Below are 23,859 nucleotides of genomic sequence, written 5' to 3'. Positions count from 1 at the left end.
GACAAATTCACCACCGTAACAGGTACAAGCAAGCAAAATCTGAGGGTAATGCTACTCAATGCTAGAAGTCTAAATCTCAAAATGCATTCATGCGAGGCATTCCTTAAAATGGAGAACATCGACATCTGTACAGAGACCGGTTTCCAAAAAAGGAAGCCAATCTGGTGGTCCCTTGCCATAAACAAACTCTACAATACTTTTTTTCAAATAATACAGTATTTAAATAGATTTAATTGTGTTGCATGAATATTAACTGAATTGGAAGTTTTGACTCTGTTCTTCAGTTAGTGCATGCTTGAATGTTATTGTCCGTTAGGAATTGCAGGTGTGGGGGTAGCCACATTCTTTGATTTCCTGTCAATGCGTATTTAAGTGGTACAGTTTGAAATATTTTCTGCTTAAAAACCTCAGCTTTGGTCAGCTAAGATCTAGCTGTATTCAACTGGACGTATAAGAGAATTTAAGTACCTTTTTATCTGCACTTTTTTCAAATACAGTATTTAAATTGATTTAATTGCGTTGCATGAATATTAACTGAATTGGAAGTTTTGACTCTGTTCTTCAGTTAGTGCTTGCTTGAATGTTATTGTCTGTTAGTAATTGCAGGTGTGGGGGTAGCCACATTCTTTGATTTCCTGTCAATGCCTATTTAAGTGGTACAGTCTGAAATATTTTCTGCTGAAAAACATCAGCTTTGGTTGGCTAAGATCTAGCTGTATTCAACTGGACGTATAAGAGAATTTAAGTACCTTTTTATCTGCACTTTTTTCAAATAATACAGTATTTAAATTGATTTAATTGTGTTGCATGAATATTAACTGAATTGGAAATTTTGACTCTGTTCTTCAGTTAGTATTCCCACCCACCCTCCTTGTTTCTGTTTTGGTGTTAATCTTAGTGGCTTTGAAACTGCCCGCCCCTCTTGTATATTTGTGTTTGGATACTCCTTCTGGGCCCATCTCATTTGCTCACTCAACTGAGTGCAGTGAGGTCATATTCCGATTTCAGGCACTCCTACTGTGTACAAAGAGAGCATCTGAGAAAGAGAACAAAAAAAAATGTTTAAGCTTGTTTCCTGCCTTTCCTGTTAAGTTGTCTAGACTGTTTGTAGGCTTCTGAGCCCCCAAGCCCTTTTGTGTTGGAGGGAAGCCTTCTAGCTTAGTTTTGTTTCTTATAACTAGCCAGTTTTCTAGTTTCAGCACTCAAATCTGTTTCTTTGAACTCAGCACTTGTTCAGAACTCATTGTAAGCACTACATAAGCTGCAAATTACTACAGCACTCAACTGTCCTCACTTGTCTAGAGGAAAGCAGTTTTTAGTACTTAATAAATAAGCACCTATCCAGGCATGTCTAAGGGTCAGCTCCCGGTGATTTCTCATGTCTACCTGATGAATCTGGGCATCTTGGGGCAATGCAGCAATTGCCTCATGTACACAGACAACCCTCTCCTCCTACCACCCAACACTACAACCTGTGAGAGATGCACTTATATAGCCAAACTGGAAGCAAAGCTCTCTTCACCCAAGACTGGACTAGACAGTCAAGAGGAGAAGGTAAACACTTGCACCACACCACACTCATCGCATAGTCCCTCAAAACCTACACCACCAAATCACACACACAGAAACACAAAACACATACCTACATTCAAGGAGGCTCTCAATAAAAACCTGCCCAAGCATCAGGGACATCCAAAGCATAAATGCAAGCAAATTCCACCCCCCAACACAACCCAAATGACACACAGCCCCCAAACTCAGTATGCCACTCAACCACAGCCCATAAGGCATAACAACGTACCCAACACTCTAGTCATAGGTGACTCTATATTCAGGCACACTGATGTTCCACTCACTAGACTAAACAAGGAGAAAATTACTGTCAGCTGCCCGTCAGGTGCCAGGATCTGCCACATAACGCATGCACTCAGGTCACTCCACAATAAGTACAAATATGACACTGTCATTGTCCATGTTGGTGTGAATGACCTTAGATGTACCTCCCTGGACTACATGAAAAGAGACATGGAGGAGCTCTCCGATCTTGTATCCCAGGCAGGTATGACCCTAACCCTGAGTAGCATCCTGCCATCACCCAGAATGATACCACAGTACAAGGACAAAATGATTGACTTCAACAATTGGCTAAGCTTCTGGTGTCATTCTAAGGGGATCCAGTATTTGTCTGCCTGGGCAGACCACAATGCTTTGCCAGAGATGGCCTGCACCTGTCGCCCTTAGGATTCCGGATACTGGCTAAGGCTCTTGCCACCCCTATAGTGCCTTTTTTAGGCAAAATTCAAATGACAAAGTCACCACTGTAACAGGTACAAGCAAAGGTAATGCTACTCAATGCTAGAAGTCTAAACCTCAAAATGCACTCACTCGAGGCACTCAAAATGGAGAACATTGACATCTGTGCAGTGACAGAGACCTGGTTCAAAGCTCCAGAGAGCACCCCTGCATTACCAGGCTACAATTCATACCACACCTTTCGGCCACCTAACCCAGAACGAAGCACTAAAGGTGGAGGCGTGTCCATATTCATTCAGGATATCCACACCTCCAGGCTAGTTGCACAGCATAATGCATCCGAGATTATCCAAGTGCAACTAACTTTGGGCAAGACCGCAATCCAAACTGTAGCTTGCTACAGACCCCCCACCATGCCCCAGGATTCCCACTCCTCATTTCTTGATACACTGGAAAGTATTAGGGTACAACCCAACACCCTAATAATTGGTGAATTCAACTACCCCCACCATTAACTGGGAAAACTACTCATGTACCAACTCTTTTGCTCAACGTTTTCTAGAATTCATAAATTCCAACGCCTTGGATCAACTTATTCACACCCCCACCAGGGGCAGCAATATCCTAGACCTGATCACTACCAACATGGGAAACCGGTGTTCCACACCAGAGGTCAATTCCTCGTTGGTCAGATCCGACCATAAGCTAATCAGCCTAGACATCCACATCCCACCCCCACTTAGGGAAACCATTGTAAAAAACTGTTCCAAAGCCAACTTCACACTTCTTAAGACAGAAGTGGCAAACTTCACGACACCCATGCAGATGAACAGTAGAGGTACGAGTGCTAAATCCTACACAAATGCACTTTATAAGCACTTACACGAGTGCATGGATCATGCGATCCCTAATAGAACCAACAGGTTATCCTCCAAAAAAAGGAAGCCAATCTGGTGGTCCCCTGCCATAAACAAACTCTACAACAGTAGAAAGAAACTGTTGCAAAAAAAAAAAAAAAAAAGAGTAAAATTCCATGACTGGAGGAACTCCCTGGTCAACCTCAGTAAGAAGCTGAGATCCCTCATAAAATCCTCCAAAGCTAGTTACAAAAACAAAATTGCCACTGACTCTAAAGACAACCACAAAGCATTCTATAGCTATGTCAAGAATCTCAATGGGAACACTCAGATCTGCTCTGAGTTACAGCACAATGGCGCTAAATATACAGAACCAACTGATATTGCCAACATCCTAGCAGATACGTTCAGTGCTAACTTTACCCCCCTCTCACCCCCTAGACGGCCCATCTCTATACCAGAAGAATGCAAAGTTCCTATAATCATGGCTACACAGGTAAAAAACACACTCTCCAAAGCCAAGAACACAGCATCCATGGGACTTGACAATATCCCAGGCTGCGTTCTACACGAACTACAGAATGAACTGGCACCCTACCTAAGTACCATGTTCAATCATAGCCTCACCTCAGGCTTTGTACCCACTGAATGGCGCACCGCGACAGTTATCCCACTCCACAAAGGTGGAGCCACGACGGACCCCGGGAACTACCACCCCATTAGCCTGACGAGCCTGGTCTTCAAGGCCATGGAACGTATCATCATGGATCTCATAAACAAAGACATTGGTAATCTCCAAACTCTGGACCCTACCCAGTTTGGATTTGTAAAAGGCAGATCATGTCTTCTAAACCCGATTGACTTCTTTGAAGCAGTCACCAAAGCCATAGATGAGGGTAAAATAGTCACCAAAGCCATAGATGAGGGTAAAATGGTTCACACAGCTTATCTAGTTCTCGCCAAGGCTTTCAACTCCATCCCCCACTCTGGAATTATAGATAAGCTCACTAAACTAGGTATAAATCCCTATGTCACAAGATGGGTTGCCAACTGGCTCATGGACAGAATCCACACTGTGAAAGTAGCAGATTCCAAATCAGACTTCAGACCAGTGACAAGTGGAGTTCTCCTGTTTGGTATCTACTTCTCTGAAGTGCAGGCTAACACAGAAGGTCTTTGGCTAACAAAGTTTGCAGATGACTGCAAACTAGGAGCCATAACCGAAACTCCTAACGATGTGGACAAACTACAAAAGGGCCTCACTGAGACAGATACCTGGTGTCAAAGCCATGGCCTGAAGCTCAATGCCAAAAAGTGTATGGTCATCCCCTTTGGTAAAAACTCTGTACCCATGAACTACTACATAGCTGGTAGTCTACTTAATGCTGAAAATGTGATGAGACCTCGGGACACTGGTGGACAGTAGTCTCTCCTTTGAAAATCACATCATCACAGTGGTCAGGAAATCCTTCTATGTGGCTCATCTCATCACAAAAGGATTCTCATCCAGAAAAAAAAAAAAAAAAAAAAAAAAGAGGTCATTGTTCCCCTCTACTCATCAGACCACTACAGAGTACAATGCCCCTTTTGGTATGTACCTCACAAGACATCTACAACAACTGGAAAGACCACAGAAATACCTCACAAAGAGGATTACTGGCCTCACACAGATGCCCTACGCAGACCGTCTCAAAAAACTACAGCTTTACTCCATCGCATATCGCCTACTCAGGGGCGATCTCTGCCTAACATACAAAGCTATGTCAAACCCACAGCTGTTGGACATGCTCCACTTAAATAAATCCCAATCCCTCCGAGCTACACGCTCTAGGAACCTAAACCTTGTCACCACAATAAACAGGACATGCTGGAGGGATAGATTCCTGTCCCAGAGACTTCCCATACTCTGGAACAGACTACCTATCTATGTCAAACAGAGCTCCTCATTAGCACTCTTCAAGAAAAATATTGATTGGATGGGAAATGGGAAATTCACCCCAGGGATCACTTCTGTGGCTCTGCTCGACAGGGGCACAGGAAAATAATTTTCTTGGGTGGCGAAAGCCAGGGTACATTTTTTGGCTAGGCTTATATAGGCCCTAGGGCCAATAGCCTAGTACCTACCTATGAACAGAAGAAAGAAACTGTTGCAAAAAAAAAGTAAAATCCTATGATTGGAGGAACTCCCTGGTCAACCTCAGAAAGAAGCTGAGATCCATCATAAAATCCACCAAAGCTAGTTACGAAAACAAAATCGCCACTGATTCTAAAGGCAACCACAAAGCATTCTATAACTATGTCAAGACTCTCAATGGCAACACTCAGATCTGCTCTGAGTTACAGCACAATGGCACTAAATATACAGAACCAACTGATATTGCCAACATCCTGGCAGATAGGTTCAGTGCTAATTTTACCCCCCTCCCACTTCCTAAAGGTAATTTTACCCCCCCCCACTTCCTAAAGGGCTCATCTCTATACCGGAAGAATGCAAAGTTCCTCTCATCACAGCTGTACAGGTAAAAACCACACTCTCCAAAGCCAAAAACACAGCCCAGGCTGCATTCTACACAAACTACAAACTGAACTGGCACCTCACCTAAGCACCATGTTCAATAATAGGCTCACCTTAGGCTTTGTGTCCACTGAATGGTGCACAGCGGCAGTTATCCCACTCCACAAAGGGGGAGCCACCATGGACCCTGGGAACTACCACTCCATTAGCCTAATGAGCCTGGTCTGTAAGGCCATGGAACGTATCATCATGGAACTTATAAACAAAGACATTGGTAATCTCCAAACTCTGGACCCCACCCAGTTCGGGTTTGTAAATGGCAGATCATGTCTCCTAAACCTGATGGACTTCTTGGAAGCAGTAGTCACCAAAGCCATAGACGAGGGTAAGGTGGTTCACACAGCCTATCTAGATCTTGCCAAGGCTTTTGACACCATTCCCCACTCTGGAATTATAGACAAACTTACTAAACTAGGTATAAATCCCAATGTCACAAGATGGGTTGCCAACTGGCTCACTGACAAAACCCACACTGAAAGTAGCAGACTTCAGACCCGTGACAATTAGAGTACCACAGGGTTCAGTCCTGGGTCCTCTCGTTTGGTATCTACTTTTCTGAAGTACAGACTAACACAGAAGGTCTTTGGCTAACGAAGATCGCAGATTACTGCAAACTAGGAGCCATAATCGAAATTCCTAACGATGTGGACATCCTACAAAAGGACCTCACTGAGACAAATGCCTGGTATCAAAGCCATGGCTTCAAGCTCAATGCCAAAAAGTGCATGGTCATCCCCTTTGGTAAAAACTCTGTACCCATGAGCTACCACATAGGTGGTAGTCTACTTAACACCAAAAGTGTGATAACAGACCTTGGGACACAGGTGGATAGTAGTCTCTTCTTTGATAATCACATTGCCACAGTAGTCAGGAAATTCTTCTAAGTGGCACATCTCATCACAAAAGGTTTCTCATCCAGGAAAAAAGAGGTCAATGTTCCCCTCTACTCGTCACTCATTAGACCCATTTGAGAGTACAGTGCCCCTTTTGGTATGTACCTCACAAGACATCTACAACTGGAAAGGCCGCAGAAATACCTCAAAAAGAGATTACTGGCCTCAAACAGATGCCCAAGCAGACCATCTCAATAAACTCCAGCTTTACTCCATCGCATATCTCCTACTCAGAGGCAATCTCTGCCTAATATACAAAGCTATGTCAAACCCACAGCTGTTGGACATGCTCCACTTAAAGAAATCCCAATCCCTCCGAGCTACATGCTCTAGGGACCTAAACCTTGTCACCACATTAAACAGAACATGCTGGATGGATAGATTCCTGTCCCAGAGACTTCCCATACTCTAGAACAAACTACCTATCAAACAAAGCTCCTCATTAGCACTCTTCAAGAAAAATATTGATGATTGGATGGGAAATAGAAAATTCACCCCAGAGATTTCCTCTGTGGCTCTGCTCGACAGGGGCACAGGAAAATAATTTTCTTGGGTGGCGAAAGCCAGGGTATTCTTTGGCTAGGCTTATATAGGCCCTAAGGCCAATAGCCTAGTACCTACCTATGAAACACAAAGAACATCTACCTCCTCTCTACTAATGTTATAAAACTTTTTATTAGAATGTTGTAATTACTGATAAAGTCATTACTATGGATTTTCTCATAATTTGAAATTATAGGGTGAAGGGGCGGGTTAAAAACACTTTTCGTTCTTACAACCTCATTATTTTGTACACTGGTGTTACTGTCCTTAAAAAATAATTGCAAATTCAGTTTCTTTATTAGTCTTTTTATATTCGTTGAATAAATGTGTTTTATTTTGGATCTCTGAGCCTTACTGGTCACACCACCAATGTTAGCCGCACCTGAAGTATCTCTCATGCATTATATGTTGGGCTACCAGTCTGGAGGCATGCGCATTCTTTATGAATATGGAAACACCTCTGCCTTTGGAGCTTCTGTCCAAGTTCTGGGGCTAAAAGGTGTGGAATAAGTTATAGCCTGGTAGTGCAGGGGTGCTTTCTGCCACTTTGAACCAGGTCTCTGTTGTTACAGCACAAATGTCGATGTTCTCCATTTTAAGGAGTGCTTCAAGCGAGCGCATTTAGAGATTTAGACTTCTAGCATTGAGCATCATGACCCTCAGATTGCATTTGTTTGTAGCTGTTACGGTGGTAATTTGGTCTTTGGAACACAGCCTAAAAAAGGCACTAGTATCCGGAAGCCTAGGGTTTGACAGATGCAGGCCATCTCTGGCAAAGCATCAAGGTCTGTCAATCATGTCATCCTAGGCAGACAGATACTAGATCCACTTCGAAGGACACCAGAAACTTGGCCAGTTGTTGAAATCAGTCATTTTCTGCTTCTACTACGGTATCATTCTGGGTGATGGAAGGATGCTGCTCAGTGCTAGAGTCATACCCGCCTGGGCTACGTAATCAGAGAGCTCCTCCATGTCTCTTTTCATGTAGTCCAGGGAGGTACTTCTCAGGTCATTCACACCCACATGTACAATAACAGAGTCATGTTTGTACCTGTTGTGGAGGGACCTGAGTGCATGCATTATGTGGTGAATCCTGGCACCTGACAGGCAGAGGACTGTTACTTTCTCCTTATTCAACCTAGTGAGTGGGACATCAGTGTGCCTCACTATCGAGTCACCTAGGACTAGTGTGTTGGGCATGCTGTTTTTCCTTAGGGGATTTGGTTAAGCAGCAAACTGTTTAGGAGAGTTATGTGTCTCGTGATTAGTGTTGTGGTGGTCGAGTTTATTTCTGCCTTGGAGGCCTCTGCTGTTTCGGTAGATTTTTATTAAGAGCCTCCGCGAAGGTGGGTGTGTGATTTGTGTTTTTATGTGAAGGCAGTGCTGGTGTGGGTTCGGGAGAGCTGTGTGTTCCATGTGGTGTGGTGCAAGTGTTGACCTTCTTGTCTTGACCAGCTACTCCAGTCTTGGCTGAAGAGAGCGTGGCTTCCAATTTGGACATACAAGTGCATCTCTCGCAAGTCTGAGTGTTGTGATGTAAGAGGAGAGGGTTGTCAGTGTACATGAGGCAGTTGCTACATTGCCTCAGGATGCCCAAGTTCACCAGGTTAAATAGGAGAAATCACAGGGAACGGACCTTTAGACATGCCTGAAGAGGTGGGCATTAATAAGTACTGGAGGGGTTTCCTTGTAGAATGTTTAGTGCTGGTAGCACTTTTGTGTGCTACAATAATTGCTACAAGAAGTCTGATGAAGTACTAGACTAATAAGCTAGTAAAAGTGCAGGAGAGGCGAGTACTAGCAGATCTAAGGGAAAAATTGAAGAGCAGACTTTTTAGCACCAGTCAGAAGCTTACAAACAGTCCTGGATACAGCAAATCTGTATCTAGACTAGACTAGTTACAAGAAAGGCAGGAAACAAGCTTAGAACTTTTTTTTTTTTTTTTTTTAGTAAAGTGGAAAGGGAGAAAGGAAGAAGAGAGATAACTCAAGGTTAAGAAAGTAAGTGGGTTGGCCTTCTCAAATGTTCTCTCTCTAGGTAGAATGAGCTAATGACACTAGACTGGGAGGAGTGTCCCAGATCATGATAAACAGAGCATGGTAAACAGAAAGGCAGTGTAATGCAACACTCATCAGGTATATATATATCTGTGAAATGTAATGAAACAAATCCTTGAACAGAAATTATAATGATAAATCAGTTTAGGGTACACCTTCCCCTGGCTGTGCAGTCAGTGGGTAGGGTCAATTGAGTGACAGTATAATACAAGTTATTGATGGTGGTATATGGTATCAGTGAGGGTTAACCCTCAAAATACTTTGCAAGAGTTTCTACTATCTTGATGGGACTGGACTCCCATTCCTAATTGCTTTAATACTTGATGTTTTTCAAGAGTGCTGTTGTCAGCAAATGCAATAAACCCTGAATTCCCCCCTTTTTAGGTTCATGATACAAAATTACATGTAGTCAGCCATATTACTTCCCAATCTTTTACATCCTGAGTTGATGTAGCTCTGTACTAAATACAGCAGACTTGCTAGAGAGGGAGCCAATAACCAAAGCCAATGCTGGAGCTCAAGTCCTGTGCTCGGAATTTCAGAAACCTTTAGCTTACTGCCTCACTGGGGAGTGGGGCAGCCTCAAAGAACAGGGGAACCATATGTTTTTCCCCCACATTGGTTACACCTTATCACAATCATTTATTAAGTGTTTTGAATCTTCACAGCAGAAGCACATCTTGCGCCCACCATACCTTAATGTTAACCTAACTCATTTTATGTTTCTGGTTTGTGATAAATGTATAATAACATGTGTTTTCAGTTTTTCACCAAACATTCATTTTCTATACACTATGCCACAAACCTTTATCTCTTTTTTTAATATCAGTTTCTTCTAATTCATCAGACCCAAACTGTAAAGTCACTTTCAACCAACATTCATATTTAGTTCGTAAACAAAATGTCCATAATACAGATCCTTATTTTTAAGCCATAAGCCCTTAATATCTTCTGTAATACAAATTCAAGGTACAAAAAGATTATTTTCCCAAGTAAAAAAATGAACACACGTCTTGCAAATTAAAACCCAAAGTTATTAAATTATCCCCAATCATATCATCTGTCTACAGTAATTTTCTTCTTTGTCCAACACCTTTATGAAATCATCGGTTAAGACACAAGCACTCATAAATTCATACATTAATAATAAAAAAAAAAAAGTATGTTAACATTTGTCTCATCCATATCGTTACAGGTTTTCTTTTTTATCATTCACTTTCATTATTACATACATTGATTAATTCCTGCCTTCCCTTAAACCTCAAATACTTAAAATATATTCTCATTCCGAACTGTCAAAATAACGTCTTGCTCCAAACCCCCTTCATCATTATCTCCTCCCAAACATTATTCTGCATAAATTGTTCCCATTTATTTCTATGTAATTTGCTCCCTCCCTTTTCTAAAACTCTGACTGCTCATTTTTTTTATTTACTTTAAAACATTCATTACTTCTATTACATGTGGCGTGTCCTTATCCTTGCCATAGGTCTTCTCCTCTATCTGGTTGACCCTTTCCTATACATTAACAACAGTCTTAATTTTCTCAGACCTAACAGAAGCATAGGTTATTTAATTTTTTCTACAGTCATTTGCTGTGTCTCTGCAAAAGAACTGCAATATCAATTTCAAAAACACACACAGCCATTTCTCCTCATGAAGCTGCTGATTTCTCACCTGGATACCTTGATCTTTCTGCTGCAGCACCTCCACCAATCTGATACCTTCCAATCCTCTTGGCAACATCTCCATAATAACAATTCCCTGCATTCAATTATGCTGCCCTGCACTTCCTTGAACAGCTGAATGTTGTTCATTTGTTACATCCTGCAAATTATTTTGCAAAACAGAGAAATTGACTCCTCAAAAGGTATTATCAACAATATTCTCCTTCTTCATTATCTCCTTAATATTTGTATTACCTCTCTCCACTTCATCATCTATCATCCCTTCAATGTGCATCAAAATTACACTTCTCCTCCCAGCCACCTCTGAGACAGGGGGTGACATTCAGCTCTCACTTCCTTTTTTTTTTTTTTTTTTTTTTTTTAAGAAATGTGTTGGAAAAGTTCCCAGTGTCCTGAACAAACTTAACCTAGTAGTACAAATCTCACCTAGGGTCTTTCCTGAAAAGAGGCTTCTAGCTTACTGGGTCTAACCCAGTCAACAAGGATAAAAAAATAACTCAAAAGTTCAATAAATGCACACACATTTTAAAATGAATTTTTCCAGCCATCACCCATTGGCTAACGGATGTTTCTCTATTATTATTATGCCATCTCAACAGAGTTTGCATATTTAGAGTGATGTGAGTGCTTCGGTACACATTTTTTTCTCCTGCTTCAATGCCTCAGGCAGGCAAAGTGCCCCCCCACATTTAGGTTCCAAAAAATGTATTTTATGAAACCAATATAAATTTTTCACACATACCTCCTTCCATAATGAAGACTGTCCTTGTAAAAACAAGAGTAGAGTAACTACTCCAATCTGCACCAGGGGTTGCAGTATCCCAGTTGTCCCACCCTCCCTTGGATCGTCCCCTTAGCATCCAGTTGCCATATAAACATTTCAGTATCTGACTCACTCTGAGCATGTCTCTGACACAGGCACGTGCCTTGCCTTGTTCACCAGCTTTTTTGTTTTAACATAAAAAATGTGAAGCATTTTCCACTGAAGAATAAGCTGTTTAAAAGAAAACAAGGTACAACATGCCATAGTAACAAAATATAAAAAACACTGTAAAATTCAAGAAAAATAAGACAAACTGATCATGATGTGAAATTTTATCAAAACAGTAACTTGGATATTTTAAAATAGAATTCTGGTGCAGGTCCATAGAAAACAAGCAGGCACAGTGCCTGCGCATCATCGTGCTAGAGCTCCATCTGTGCCTGATGAAGAGCACTTCTCAACAATCTGAATTGCAGAGCTACACAAGTATATTTTTCACACTTTATCCAATTGTTCACTGTTTCTTATTAACACTGCACTGGTTGCATTTATTTGCTTATCAGTACTGCATTTTTATTTATTTGTGTAACAGTTCTGCACTAGTTAACTGCACTGTTTTTAATTGCTTGACTGAATTATTTACTTTTTTGTCACTCCATTTATGTAACTGCTGATTTAGGGTTGAATTTTTGTATAGTTTGTGGCTTTTGCTATTGCCTGCCCATACTGTAAATTTGATAAGGAACACTCCTCCCATTCCCATCTCACTAGTTCATTCTACCCAATACAGAGATCATTTGGGAAGGTCAAACCCCTTAGTTCCTTAACCTTGACTTTTCTTCTGTTCCTCCTCTCTCCCTTTTCACTTTACCGGGAAAAAAAAACGTATTCAGCTTCTTTTACTGTATTTGTGTTTCCTCCTCCTGCTCCATTACTTCATCTTGCTTTTTCTGCAGCTTGTTCTCTAAAAAGCGTTCAACTGCATCTTTTCTGTTGCATTTGTTACAATTTAAACAGGCTATAAACAAGCAGTAAGTGTTATTCTAAGACTCTTAGTTTTGGCTTAAGCACTTGGGCTTTAGACTAACTCCTTGTCTCTCTCTGGCCTTTTCTCTCAGATTCTGAAAAATATGAATGGACAATTTCCTACAGTTTCTTCTGCCAGTCTGGTTGATATGGGTATCCTGAGACAGTGTAGCAACTGCCTTATGTACACAGACAACCACCTACTACTACCACCTGGGAACACAATTTGCTTTAGATGCAATTACATTAAGAACCTAGAGTTTATGCTCTCTCTCCATCACAAGCCAGTATATCTGGCACTGAGAAGGTTGTCAACACAATCACTACACCTCAAACACCACCCACACAACACACACCCACATATGTGAAGGTCCTCAACAAAAACACACCCAAACAAAAGGAGACCTTGGAGGCAAAAACACACACAATCTCCACAACCCTCCACACCACCTACCACACACAGTTCACACACCTATGTCTCACAATCACCAAGGCTTAACTATAAACCCAACACATTAGTCATAGGTGACGCCATTGTCAGACACACAGATGTGCCTCTCACCAGGCTGGATAAGGAGAAAGTTACGGTTAGTTGTCTGTCAGGGCCCAGAATCCGCCACATCACACACGCACTCAAGTCTCTCAACAACAGGTACTGTTATGACTCTGTCATAGTCCATGTTGGTATGAATGACTTGAGACGTACTTCCCTGGACTATATAAAGAGAGACATGATTAAACTCGGTGAATATGTGTCCCATGCAGGTATGTGCTTAGCCTTAAGCAGCATTCTACAATCACCTAGAATGATGTCTGAATACAAACAGAAAATGACTGACTTTAACAACAGACTTAGTTTCTGGTGTCATTCCAGGGGCATCCAGTACCGGACAGCCTGGGAAGATATGATCAACAGACCACAATGCTTTGCCAGAGATGGTCTGCATCTGTCTCACTGGGGCTTCAGGATTTTAGCAAAGGCTCCTGCCTCTCCTATAGTGCTTTTTTTAGGAAAAGTGATGAGGTTAAAACTACCAACATAAAAATTTCAACAAAACACAAATTAAAGGTCATGCTGCTAAACCCTATGAGTCTAAACATGAAACTGTACTCATTGCAAGCATTCCTAACCCTGGAAAATGCCAGCATCTGTGCAGTCACAGAAACCAGGTACAAAGCTGTGGAAAGCACCCCAGCCTTACCTGGTTACTCATCCTATCATACATTCAAACCCCAAACTGTGGGTACTAAGGCCAAAGGAGGAGGAGTTTCAATATACATTAAAGACGTACACACCTCCAGGCTGGTCAAACAGTATGATGCACAGGAGACACTCCAGGTGCAGTTAACTATTGACAAGATCCCTATACAAATCATAGCAAGCTACCGGCCCCCAGATCTGACCCAAGATGCCTAAACTGCCTATCTAGACTTCAATGAATCTATTAAGATTCAACCCTTTACCCTGATCCTGGGTGACTAACTATCCAAACACAGATTGAAAGAACTACTCTCACCAGAACACAAATGCCCAGAGATTCCTCGATTTTGTCAATACAAATTCTTTGGAACAGCTAGTTAATACCCCCACAAGAGGTGATAATATCTTGGACTTGGTATTGACCAACATGAGTAACCACTGCAGCATCCCTGCAGTATCAACCTCCCTTGTAAGATCCAACCATAAAGCGGTCATATTCAAAGTCACCATCTCACCCAACCCCCCCCCTCCTCTAGCTAGGGTCAATCAAAAAAAAAAACTTTTCTAAAGCGGATTACAGCCTCCTGAGGGATGGTATTAACAGCTTCACAACCCCCTCCCCCTCTATAGGATCTGGCACTAGTATCCAAAACTCTACCAAATTACTATACGAACATTTATATAGATGCATGGAATCAAGAATACCTGACACGACTAAATCATCCTCCGCAAGGAAGAGTAAACCTGTCTGGTGGACATATGCAATAAAGAAACTGTATAACAAAAGGAAAAATTTGCTGTCCAAAACCAAGAAGGAGCAGGTGCCCAACTGGAAGAAATGTCTCCTTAGCCTGAGCAAGCAAATAAGAGCACTAGTGAAATCCTCCAAGGCAAACTTTGAGTCCAAATTGCCCACATCTACTAGAGGCAATCATAAAACCTTCTTCACATATGTCCATAATCTCAAAGGTAGCACCCAGATCCGTTCAGAACTGGTGGTCAAGGACACCACATATACAAATGCCGTAGATATAGCAAACTTGCTGGCTGACAGTGAAAATCTCACCCCTCTGCCCCCCCATCAGTAAATCAGGACAGTCCCAGTACCTGCCCCTTCCCCTTATATCTAGAATCAGGTCATCATTGCTCTCTCAAATGCAAAAAATACAGTCTCCATGGGAACTAATAACATCCCAGGCTGCATCCTACATGAACTCGGGCAGGAACTTGCAGCACCATTAGGCACCCTATTCATCCAAAGCCTGAGTACCGGTTTTGTCCCAGCTGAGTGGAGGACAGCCACTGTCATCCCTTTACACAAAGGTGGAGCGTTCACTGATCTGGGATATTATAGACCCATTAGCTTAACTAACCTGATCTGCTAAGCAATGAAATGGATTATCATGGACCTCATTAACAAGAACACTGGCAACCTCCAAACACTCGATCCCACACAGTTTGGCTTTGTCAAAGGGAGGTCATGTCTGTTAAATTTGGTCGATTTTTTTGAGACAGTCACCAAAGCCATGGATGAAGGGAAGATAGTGCACAGTGCCCACCGCCTACCTTGACCTGGCCAAAGCCTTCGACACTATTCCCCACTCAGGCATTATAGATAAAATCTCTCAACTAGGCATCAATCCTTATGTTACCAGATGGCTCACTGATAGAACCCACCTAGTCAAAATGGAGGAAGCCACCTCAAGCAGTAGACCCGTATCGAGTGGCATACCCCAGGGTTCAGTCTTGGGACCACTGTTATTTGGGATGTACTTTTCTGAGGTACAGGCCAAAACCAGTGGGCTATGGCTGACTAAGTTTGTAGACGACTGCAAGCTGGGTGCTGTCATCAATTCCCTTAGTGACGTTGACGCCCTCCAAGAGGGTCTCCCTCAAACAAATGACTGGTGCCAGAAACATGGCTTCGAGCTGTAAACAAAAATCATCATCATCCCCTTTGGGGAGAGAGATCTCCCCACAAATTATCACATTAATAACAACGTTCTAAGCACGCAGTCAGTCGTGAGGGATTTGGACACTCAGATTGACAGCAGCCTGACTTTTGACCACCATGTTGCTTCCATTGTATGGAAAGCTTTCTACATGATCCACCTCATAAGTAAGGGCATCTCATCCAGGGACAAGGAGGCGATCATAACATTCCTGTATTCTTCCCATCCCTGTATTCTTCCCTTATCCTTATAAGGCCCATTATTGAGTACAACACCCTATTCAGCATGTACCTCGCAAAGCACATGCAGCAGCTGGAGAGACCACAGAGGCTCCTCATCAGGAGAATCCAGGGCCTCAAAATTCTACCATACACAGATAGAGTAGTCCCTCTACTCTGTTTCATACGGACTCCTCATAGGTGAACTCTGTCTGGCATACAAGGTGATCTTGGACCCCACCTTGATGGGATTGCTGCATATCCGCAAGTCAAGCTCCACTCAAGTAACCCGCACACATGGCCTCAACCTGGTCTGTGACATCGATAGGACTTGCTGGCAGGACATATTTGTGTCCCACAGACTCCCTCATCTATGGAATAGACTCCCTCTCAGTGTCAAGTAGAGCACCTCTTTACTCCTTTTTAAGCGATAACTGGATGGGAAATAGAAAATACATCCCTGGGATTCCACCCGTGTCCCTGCTGGACAGGGGCATCAGGTACTGATTTGTCTATGCATGGGGCTAAACTCTTGGCTAGGCTTATAAGGGCCTCAGGGCCAATAGCCTAGTAACTTCCGATGATCCTATGACCTACAAACTAAATAAACCAGGAGCTAAACAGAAATAAATCTTTATATCTGTAACAGTAAACAGATCTACATACATGCACACTATATGACTGCATTTTTGATAAAACCGATTAAGTGAACATGACAAATATTTATCAAATTATGACCCAATATAGAAATAAAACAAATACCAAAGTTTCTGCACATCTTCCAAGATAAACAGCCCTACTGTTAACAAGCTACTTGTGACATTTTCTCAAACAGTACAAGTTCCTGACCTTATATATTCTCTTGGTGAAAAGCAGTAGCACTAACATGTCAGAATCCTTTCACAATATTCTCCCAGTCTGTTCTGGAAATCAGTGCTCTTTGAATGATTGATGACATTTGGGGATCCACACCCTTATGCTTTTAAGTCCAACAAAGTGCACAAGCCAAGAAAAAAATGAATGCTAACAAAGAACTTCTGTGGCTTTATGATAACTGCCAGCTGAAAAAGTCATATGATTTCACAACTGTAATTACAATTAACAATAAAATTTAAACCAGTTGGGGAGAACGCTTTAGGAGGGAATCTCTCAGCTCATAGTATTATATTACAAACAGGACACTCTACTGAACTGACAGTATTTAAATATTGATTATATTACTTATAAAACATTTAGACAATATTGATTACGTTACTTGATAAAAACACTTATTTAAATCAGGATTTCACACACTTTTGAACCGTACTGTTACAAGTATTATAAAATGCTAATGCTTCAAACACATGGATCTATTATACTCTCTAATAAGACACAGCTTTTCCAATATTTTACAAAACACTTTCATTGTTGTAAAACATTAACCATGAGAACATTACACAGAATCAAATAAGTTGTGATACTCTGAAGATGTACGTTAGCAAAAAGTGCAAGCAAATGAAACTGCATGTTTAAAGGAGAATACATAATCAGAATCCATCTCAAACTGGTCCAAAATAATGACAGTTCAGTATTTTTTACATCAAAGAAACTAAACTAATCTGAGGAAAAAAGCATTGTGTTTTTTTAGTAAATCAACTGTTTTCTAATCATAAATTATAACCTCTATGGCTGTAATGATACAATGTATAATAGTACATCCTCTGTACTAGGTTGGTTAATTAGAGCACAACATGTGAAAAGTATACATTGCATTCAGTTGTCTCTGACAGTTCTGTAGTTGCTTCATCCACAAATAAATAAATACAGAAAGAAAATAAAACCAATTTCATACAGGCCCTGTTAATACACCAACTAAACCATGCACTAAGGCAACAAAACACCCCAAACTGTACACTTATTGTCACTACTACTGGAATTGTTTTTAAATTATGTGGAGTTGTTCAGGCTATAAAGTAGTGTTTGGCTCATCAGAAACACAGTTAAACAGCACTGAGAATTTAACAAGTGAAAACAAATCAGTTCTGAATTGAAAAATATGCTGACGGAGCAAAAATGGAAATAAGTTAGTGTTTTGCATCAAGAGATTGTATCAGCCTTACCACACCCATGTCTACATGTCATATTCATTTTTGATAGCAAACTGCAGACCCAGGGTGTGTGTGGGGGGTGTAGAATCTGAAAGTCTCAGAGAAGAGATCAAACACATTTCAAAACAAAACCACCAACAAATCCATGCAAGTAAGGCAGGATGATGGCTTACTGCTTTCATGACTCACTCACTCCAAACAGCAGAAAAATACACAGGCAACCTGTAAATGGTTCATCTCCCAAGACCCTGCTTGTAAATATTTTATCTCCCAAGCCATTTGGCTTACACTTATGAAGGGTACAGAAACTTGTCAGAGATTTGGGATGTATGGCTAGGCTAGGCTTAAAAAGGCCCTTGTAGCCATTAGACTAGTAAGCACCTATGAATCTATGCCAGTGTGGGACAAGCTCAGAAAAATGACTAAGCAGGCAGTGAAGGTCAGAGAAATCCAGTCATGGTCTGCAAGACAAATTAATCAAAAATTAGTGTGACAATAGTTGCATCAATTCATTCTTCGTTGGTATACATTTTTTTTTCAGGCCACCAGTCTCAGTTTCATGATGCAGAAAGGATGGGAGAGGACAGAGGCATTTATGCATTTTCCAGTAACCACTATTCCAATTCAGAGCTGCAGAAATCTGCAGCCTATGCTAGAAAGAAATGTGCGCAAATCAAGAAAATCCTGGATGGGACTGTAATACACTCCAGTGCACATGCATATTCCCACACGGTTGCACACATACACCTAGTGAAAATAATACTGTAGCTCATTAATCTATTTATTTTACTTGATTGGACTGGCTTCATTAGATCTGGCTTACTTTAATGAAAGACAAGATCTCACTCATTACAGACTAGAGAAAATACAGCCAGGACGCTATGTGAATTCCCCTACTCTTTTCAACATCTGCCAAGGGATCCTTCACCAGCTGAGACAGACAGGACCTCAGTTTAACATCTCATTAGAAGAATGGACCCATATGTCTTTTGGGATGTGGGAGGAGACAGCAGCCTCCCTGGAAGCCAATGTAGAACAGACAGTGAACATGGAGACTCCACACAGAAGGCACCTGTGTTGAGAACAGAACTGGAGAGCCAACTGCTCTAAGACACTTATGCCAATCAGTGCATCTGTGTGCCAACCAGTCCTTATAAAATGCCACAGGTACGTCAGGAAAAATTAAGTAGGCACAAGCCAAAGGCAAGGTCAGAAACAGCTTTGTAAATCAGAATATATGCTAAGTTCAGGAAATGGGAATACCCCAGGTCAGTATTCCTGGTAACTTCTTCAACCTACAGCTTCCAGTTCAAAGTATTCTGCTAAATGAAATTACATTATCTGACTTAACAGGCTTGGTTGGCTACAGACAGTCACTACTTAAAGATGTAAATCCAAATTTCAGCCAAATAAACACGTTCTAAACTGTTTTGTCCCATCCACAATTCACCCAATTCTACATTCCAGTGTTGTGATATTTGGAAAGGAAATGCTGCAATAAGTCTGGCCTTCTGGATAGTGATAATTAAAATACGGTTTTCTTTTTATTACATATGATTTGAATAGTTCCTGCTGCAAACTAACCCAATGAATCCTTGTTTCAGATGTACTCTGATGAGTAGACATTAAATATGTAGTTTACCTGGTTACAAGGATAACAACTGGAAGACAATGTCAGTGGATGATGCTTATCTATTTTCAGTCTGCATTTATTCAGCCTACAGTTAGATGCTGCACCCTATATCCCCTGCAACTTATATATATTGCAACTCTGGGGTCACACGTCAGTAAATAAAGGGTAAATTCCATGTTTTGGATATGCTGAGTTTTAAATATTTTGAGTCAGCAAAAATTGAGGTTTAAAGTTTTTACATATTTTGATTTGGATCAAATTAATGTACCATACATCACACATACATATTCAAATCCATCCATCCATCCACCCACAACAACCCCTTTTCCCCATTTCTGAACATAGGGTCAGAGTATCACCTCAACAGTGACAATCATCTAGAGCCAATTTTCACACCTCCTGGTATATAACAAAGGGGGGGGGGACTTTCTTAACTGTAGGCAATAATTATTTCAAACGCTACATCCAATACATGCACTGATAATCAATTAAAAACCAACATATATGAATATTAATATCCAACCTAAATGCAAAATGTATCCATCTGACCTGCTTCGCCCCAAGCTATCCGCGCTTGTGCCAAAGACTGATAGCGCACAAAACATTCATGGAAAACTTTCTTCAGTACCTAACCTGAACGAAACAACACTTCCAAGTAAAATGTAGTTCTTCAAAAGACCATGCATACAATGCTTAAATAGAAATAACAAAGAATTGTATGCAAACGTAAAGTACTTTTCAGATGCACTTACTTGCATCTTCAAAAACATGTAAAACATGCTGCCCTTGTCAAGAAACTCCCTTCAAAAACATGTAAAATATGTTGCCATGTCAAGAAACTCCCTTCTAGAATTTCAATAATAAATGTTTTTTTTACAAACTATGGTCGAACTCTTCTTTAAGGGTGTAAAATGAACGGTCACACTACAAATTCATGATTTAAGCAAAATAAATGCGGCCGCATTTCTCCTGAAAGCAGTATTAAGCTAGGTGCAAAACTGATGAGAGAGAAACTATTTGCCATAACAGAATATTTCAGTCCCATGCTGTCATCGTTGGTCTCCTGGAGAAAAACCCCAATACCTTTCTGAAACACTTTCCCCTTTCTATTGCAATCAGTTCTGAAACAACTTTTTTTTTCAGTTCATAAACTAGAAACACTTCCAGCTGTTTGCCCTCCTATAATTTCATCTTCTCATGAAGCCAGCTAAATCACGCCAAATGCATAAAGTACACGCAGTCCTAAACAACATGTATTTCCAGAACAGAAAACATTGTTAGGGTTACCTTGCAGCTTCATTGGTCTCGTTTCCTTGTTGCATATGATCCTTGTAAATCTTTAACCAAAGGAAACCCTCCTTGGCTTGTAAAGTAAGAGTTTCCCAAAGCAAAAGTCGGCTTCAGTCACTCCACCAGCTAATCAGTTGGTTATCCTCTCCTTTCCCAGTTTTTCCAGAAATCGACATAAAAAAAAAATAAGTAAGAATCCTTATCAGAAGTTCGGTCACCCTCTGTAACGCACTGCCAAAATAATCCCACAAGAATGACCAGTATCAGCTCACTCGGACACTTGGTGCAGTTGTAAAACTTGCGCGCACTCCTTTTCCCAGCCACTACTCCTTGATCAGCTGCCAAATTCCGCCTCTCCTGTGTTATTAACAAGAATAATGAAGTACTGCGCCCTCTGCGCGAGAGCCCTTAGCTTGTGTTAGGGTATTCTACAGCACGTGATGAAGTTACTTTAGCGCGTGCCTACTAAAAAAATAATTAGTCAGAGAGCGGTAACGGGCTTTGAAAAACAAAGTTATGCACGAAAGTTATGTTCGTAATTTTCTTCTTCCTAAAGGTTAGTGACTGGTCTTATTTTATACTAATGAAATGGTCCTGATTTTAGTTTGGTCGTAATTCTATTAATGATACAATCTCATCTCATACCTCTTAGTGTAAGAAATCGCGACAAAGACAAAGTAATGGGGGTGACAAAGGTCCAAAAATAGGTATATATTTTAAATCTTACTGCTGCAAACTTATAAAGTAGCTAGAATAACAGGGATTGTGTTAGCATTCATTTTCTAATGGCTATAAAGTCTGAAAGTCAAATATCATTATTTAATAACTTCATTCCGCGTTCCACTCAACTGTCCAGATTTTTGCAGAATGTCCAGATTTTGGCATTGTTATAGAACAGTATCTCCCGGTGGGTCTGCTTAGAAGGGGGCGTGACAAGTATGACTGACATGCCAAATGGCCTTGATGCTGTATGCAAATAATGCATGACTAACTGCCATGCAAGTTTGACAGTGATTTAATGCATACATTAGAAGTTGATTGACAGATATTGAAATCAACGCTGTACACATGGGTTCTGCCAGAGACAGATGTTATTACTTTGCCTTTGTTCACATTTTACAGAGCCAACAGGCCACTTAGGGTTAGGGCTAACCCTAGGTCTAACCCTAATCCTAAACCTAATACTGTAAAATGTGGATTAAGGCAAAGTAATAACATCTGTTTCCAACAGAACCCAGATAGGTGTTTCTTAGTTAACATCTCTATGTTATTAAACAGTAAATTACTAAACAATATCAGGATAAATCTGAGACAGTTGAGATGTATGCATGCCATGTATCAACCTTCTGTTTTAATGCATTAATCTGTATTAATAAACAGTTCATTGCTAACATCATATACCACATCTTTCATTAGTAGTAGCACCAGTTACAGTTCTGTTTCTTTACCATAATTGAATTGTAGTGCTTCCTCAAGCTAACATGCCAAATATCCGATGAATATTCATGAGGCCGGTGAAAACATCACCATGAATATTCATTCATTGTTCAAACGCGTCACCGGGCATTGGGTAGTAGGCAGGGCTTAGGCAGGACTTGCTATGCGCATCCAGGGAGGTACTGTTCTACAACAACACCCAGATTTTTGCCTGATATTTTTGGCGTGTCCCTCTTAGAATTTGTGGTTTTCTGGCATATCACTGGGATGGTCTGATGACTGAAGTCACCAAATAATGAAAAACATTTGAGTTTCAAACTTCAAATCCTTCAGAAACGTATGTTAACACAAATTCTGTTACTCTAGCAACTTTCTAAATTTATAAGAGCAATATTTAAAATCTATCCCTATTTTGGGCCTTTGTCACCCCATTTTGTCAGGCTTTGTCCAGATTTCTTGGACGAGGATGTTAAGAGGTATGTCAGTGATTTGCAAAGAAACCACACATTTTATGGGGAATAGAGCTAAAATATGAGGCAGAAATCAAGACATTCTACAAAAATCTTTACAGCTGAAAATAATGTCTCATGTGGGGTCATCACCTGCCACCATAGCTCTCAACCAACAAGGGATAAATCTCAAAAGAATCAGGGAAAGATCCAGAAATAATCGGGGACAATTTTAAAATATTAATACTATTAACTTTAGACTTTAACATAATAAGATAATGTGAATTACTACACATATCTTTCTGAAGTAAAAAAGCCTATGACTCTAATTATTATTTAAGGTTAATTCACTATCTTTTCTCCAAAAGTCACCAGTTTTAGGAGGGATTAAAAGGAGCTAAAATTCAGGGACATCCCTGAAAATCAGGGACAGATGAGAGGGTATGCCCGTCCTTGTTTTTAAAGGATGGTGTCCATAGGTTGTGAAAAAATTATCTTGACAATCTGGCATTATAAAAAATACAACTTTTTGTATAGGTTTCCACTACATATTACAGCAAACTGAGTTACTGCATATGAAATATTCAAATACAGTAAAATTATTCAAAATATGCATGAAACAACTTCAGTTATGTAACAAAGGGTCTTCATTTTGGAAATAAAGTGAATATAATTCTTAGGTTGATGGCTTGTCCTGCAAAATCTCATGTTTCTGTAAAATATGACCTACTCTGGACTTCTTGAACCCTAACAACAGTGTAGTAACATATATATATATATATATATATATATATATATATATATATGTATATATGTATATATATATATATATATATATATATGTGGAGTATGTAAACAATTGTTTTAGAATTGTACAGAAACTTAAGGAATACCTCTTCTTCCATATTGTATATTTCTGTTTAGCATACCTTCTGA

The 23,859-nt window shown here is 40.6% G+C and overlaps 1 protein-coding gene across 2 annotated transcripts in view; it reads right to left on the bottom strand.

Annotated features, from left to right (window-relative positions):
• The window catches only part of ARHGEF3 (Rho guanine nucleotide exchange factor 3), a 3,017,585-nt gene extending 2,996,200 nt beyond the window's left edge, over nucleotides 1–21,385 (bottom strand). Inside the window, exon 1 of one of the 2 annotated variants that reach the window (XM_044078691.1) lies at nucleotides 21,035–21,385. In XM_044078691.1, the coding sequence (XP_043934626.1) occupies nucleotides 21,035–21,069 (35 nt within the window). In that variant the 5' untranslated portion in view covers nucleotides 21,070–21,385. The remainder of the gene's footprint in view (nucleotides 1–21,034) is intronic. The other variant, XM_044078693.1, reaches the window with a different exon arrangement.
• Nucleotides 21,386–23,859: the final 2,474 nt, after the last annotated feature.

The sequence above is a fragment of the Protopterus annectens genome, chromosome 7.part1 (assembly GCF_019279795.1).
Source record: "Protopterus annectens isolate FY-2018-M chromosome 7.part1, PAN1.0, whole genome shotgun sequence".
Taxonomy (NCBI): domain Eukaryota; kingdom Metazoa; phylum Chordata; order Ceratodontiformes; family Protopteridae; genus Protopterus; species Protopterus annectens.
Note: the sequence above shows the minus strand (reverse complement) of the source record. Positions and strands in the feature narration are given on the sequence as shown.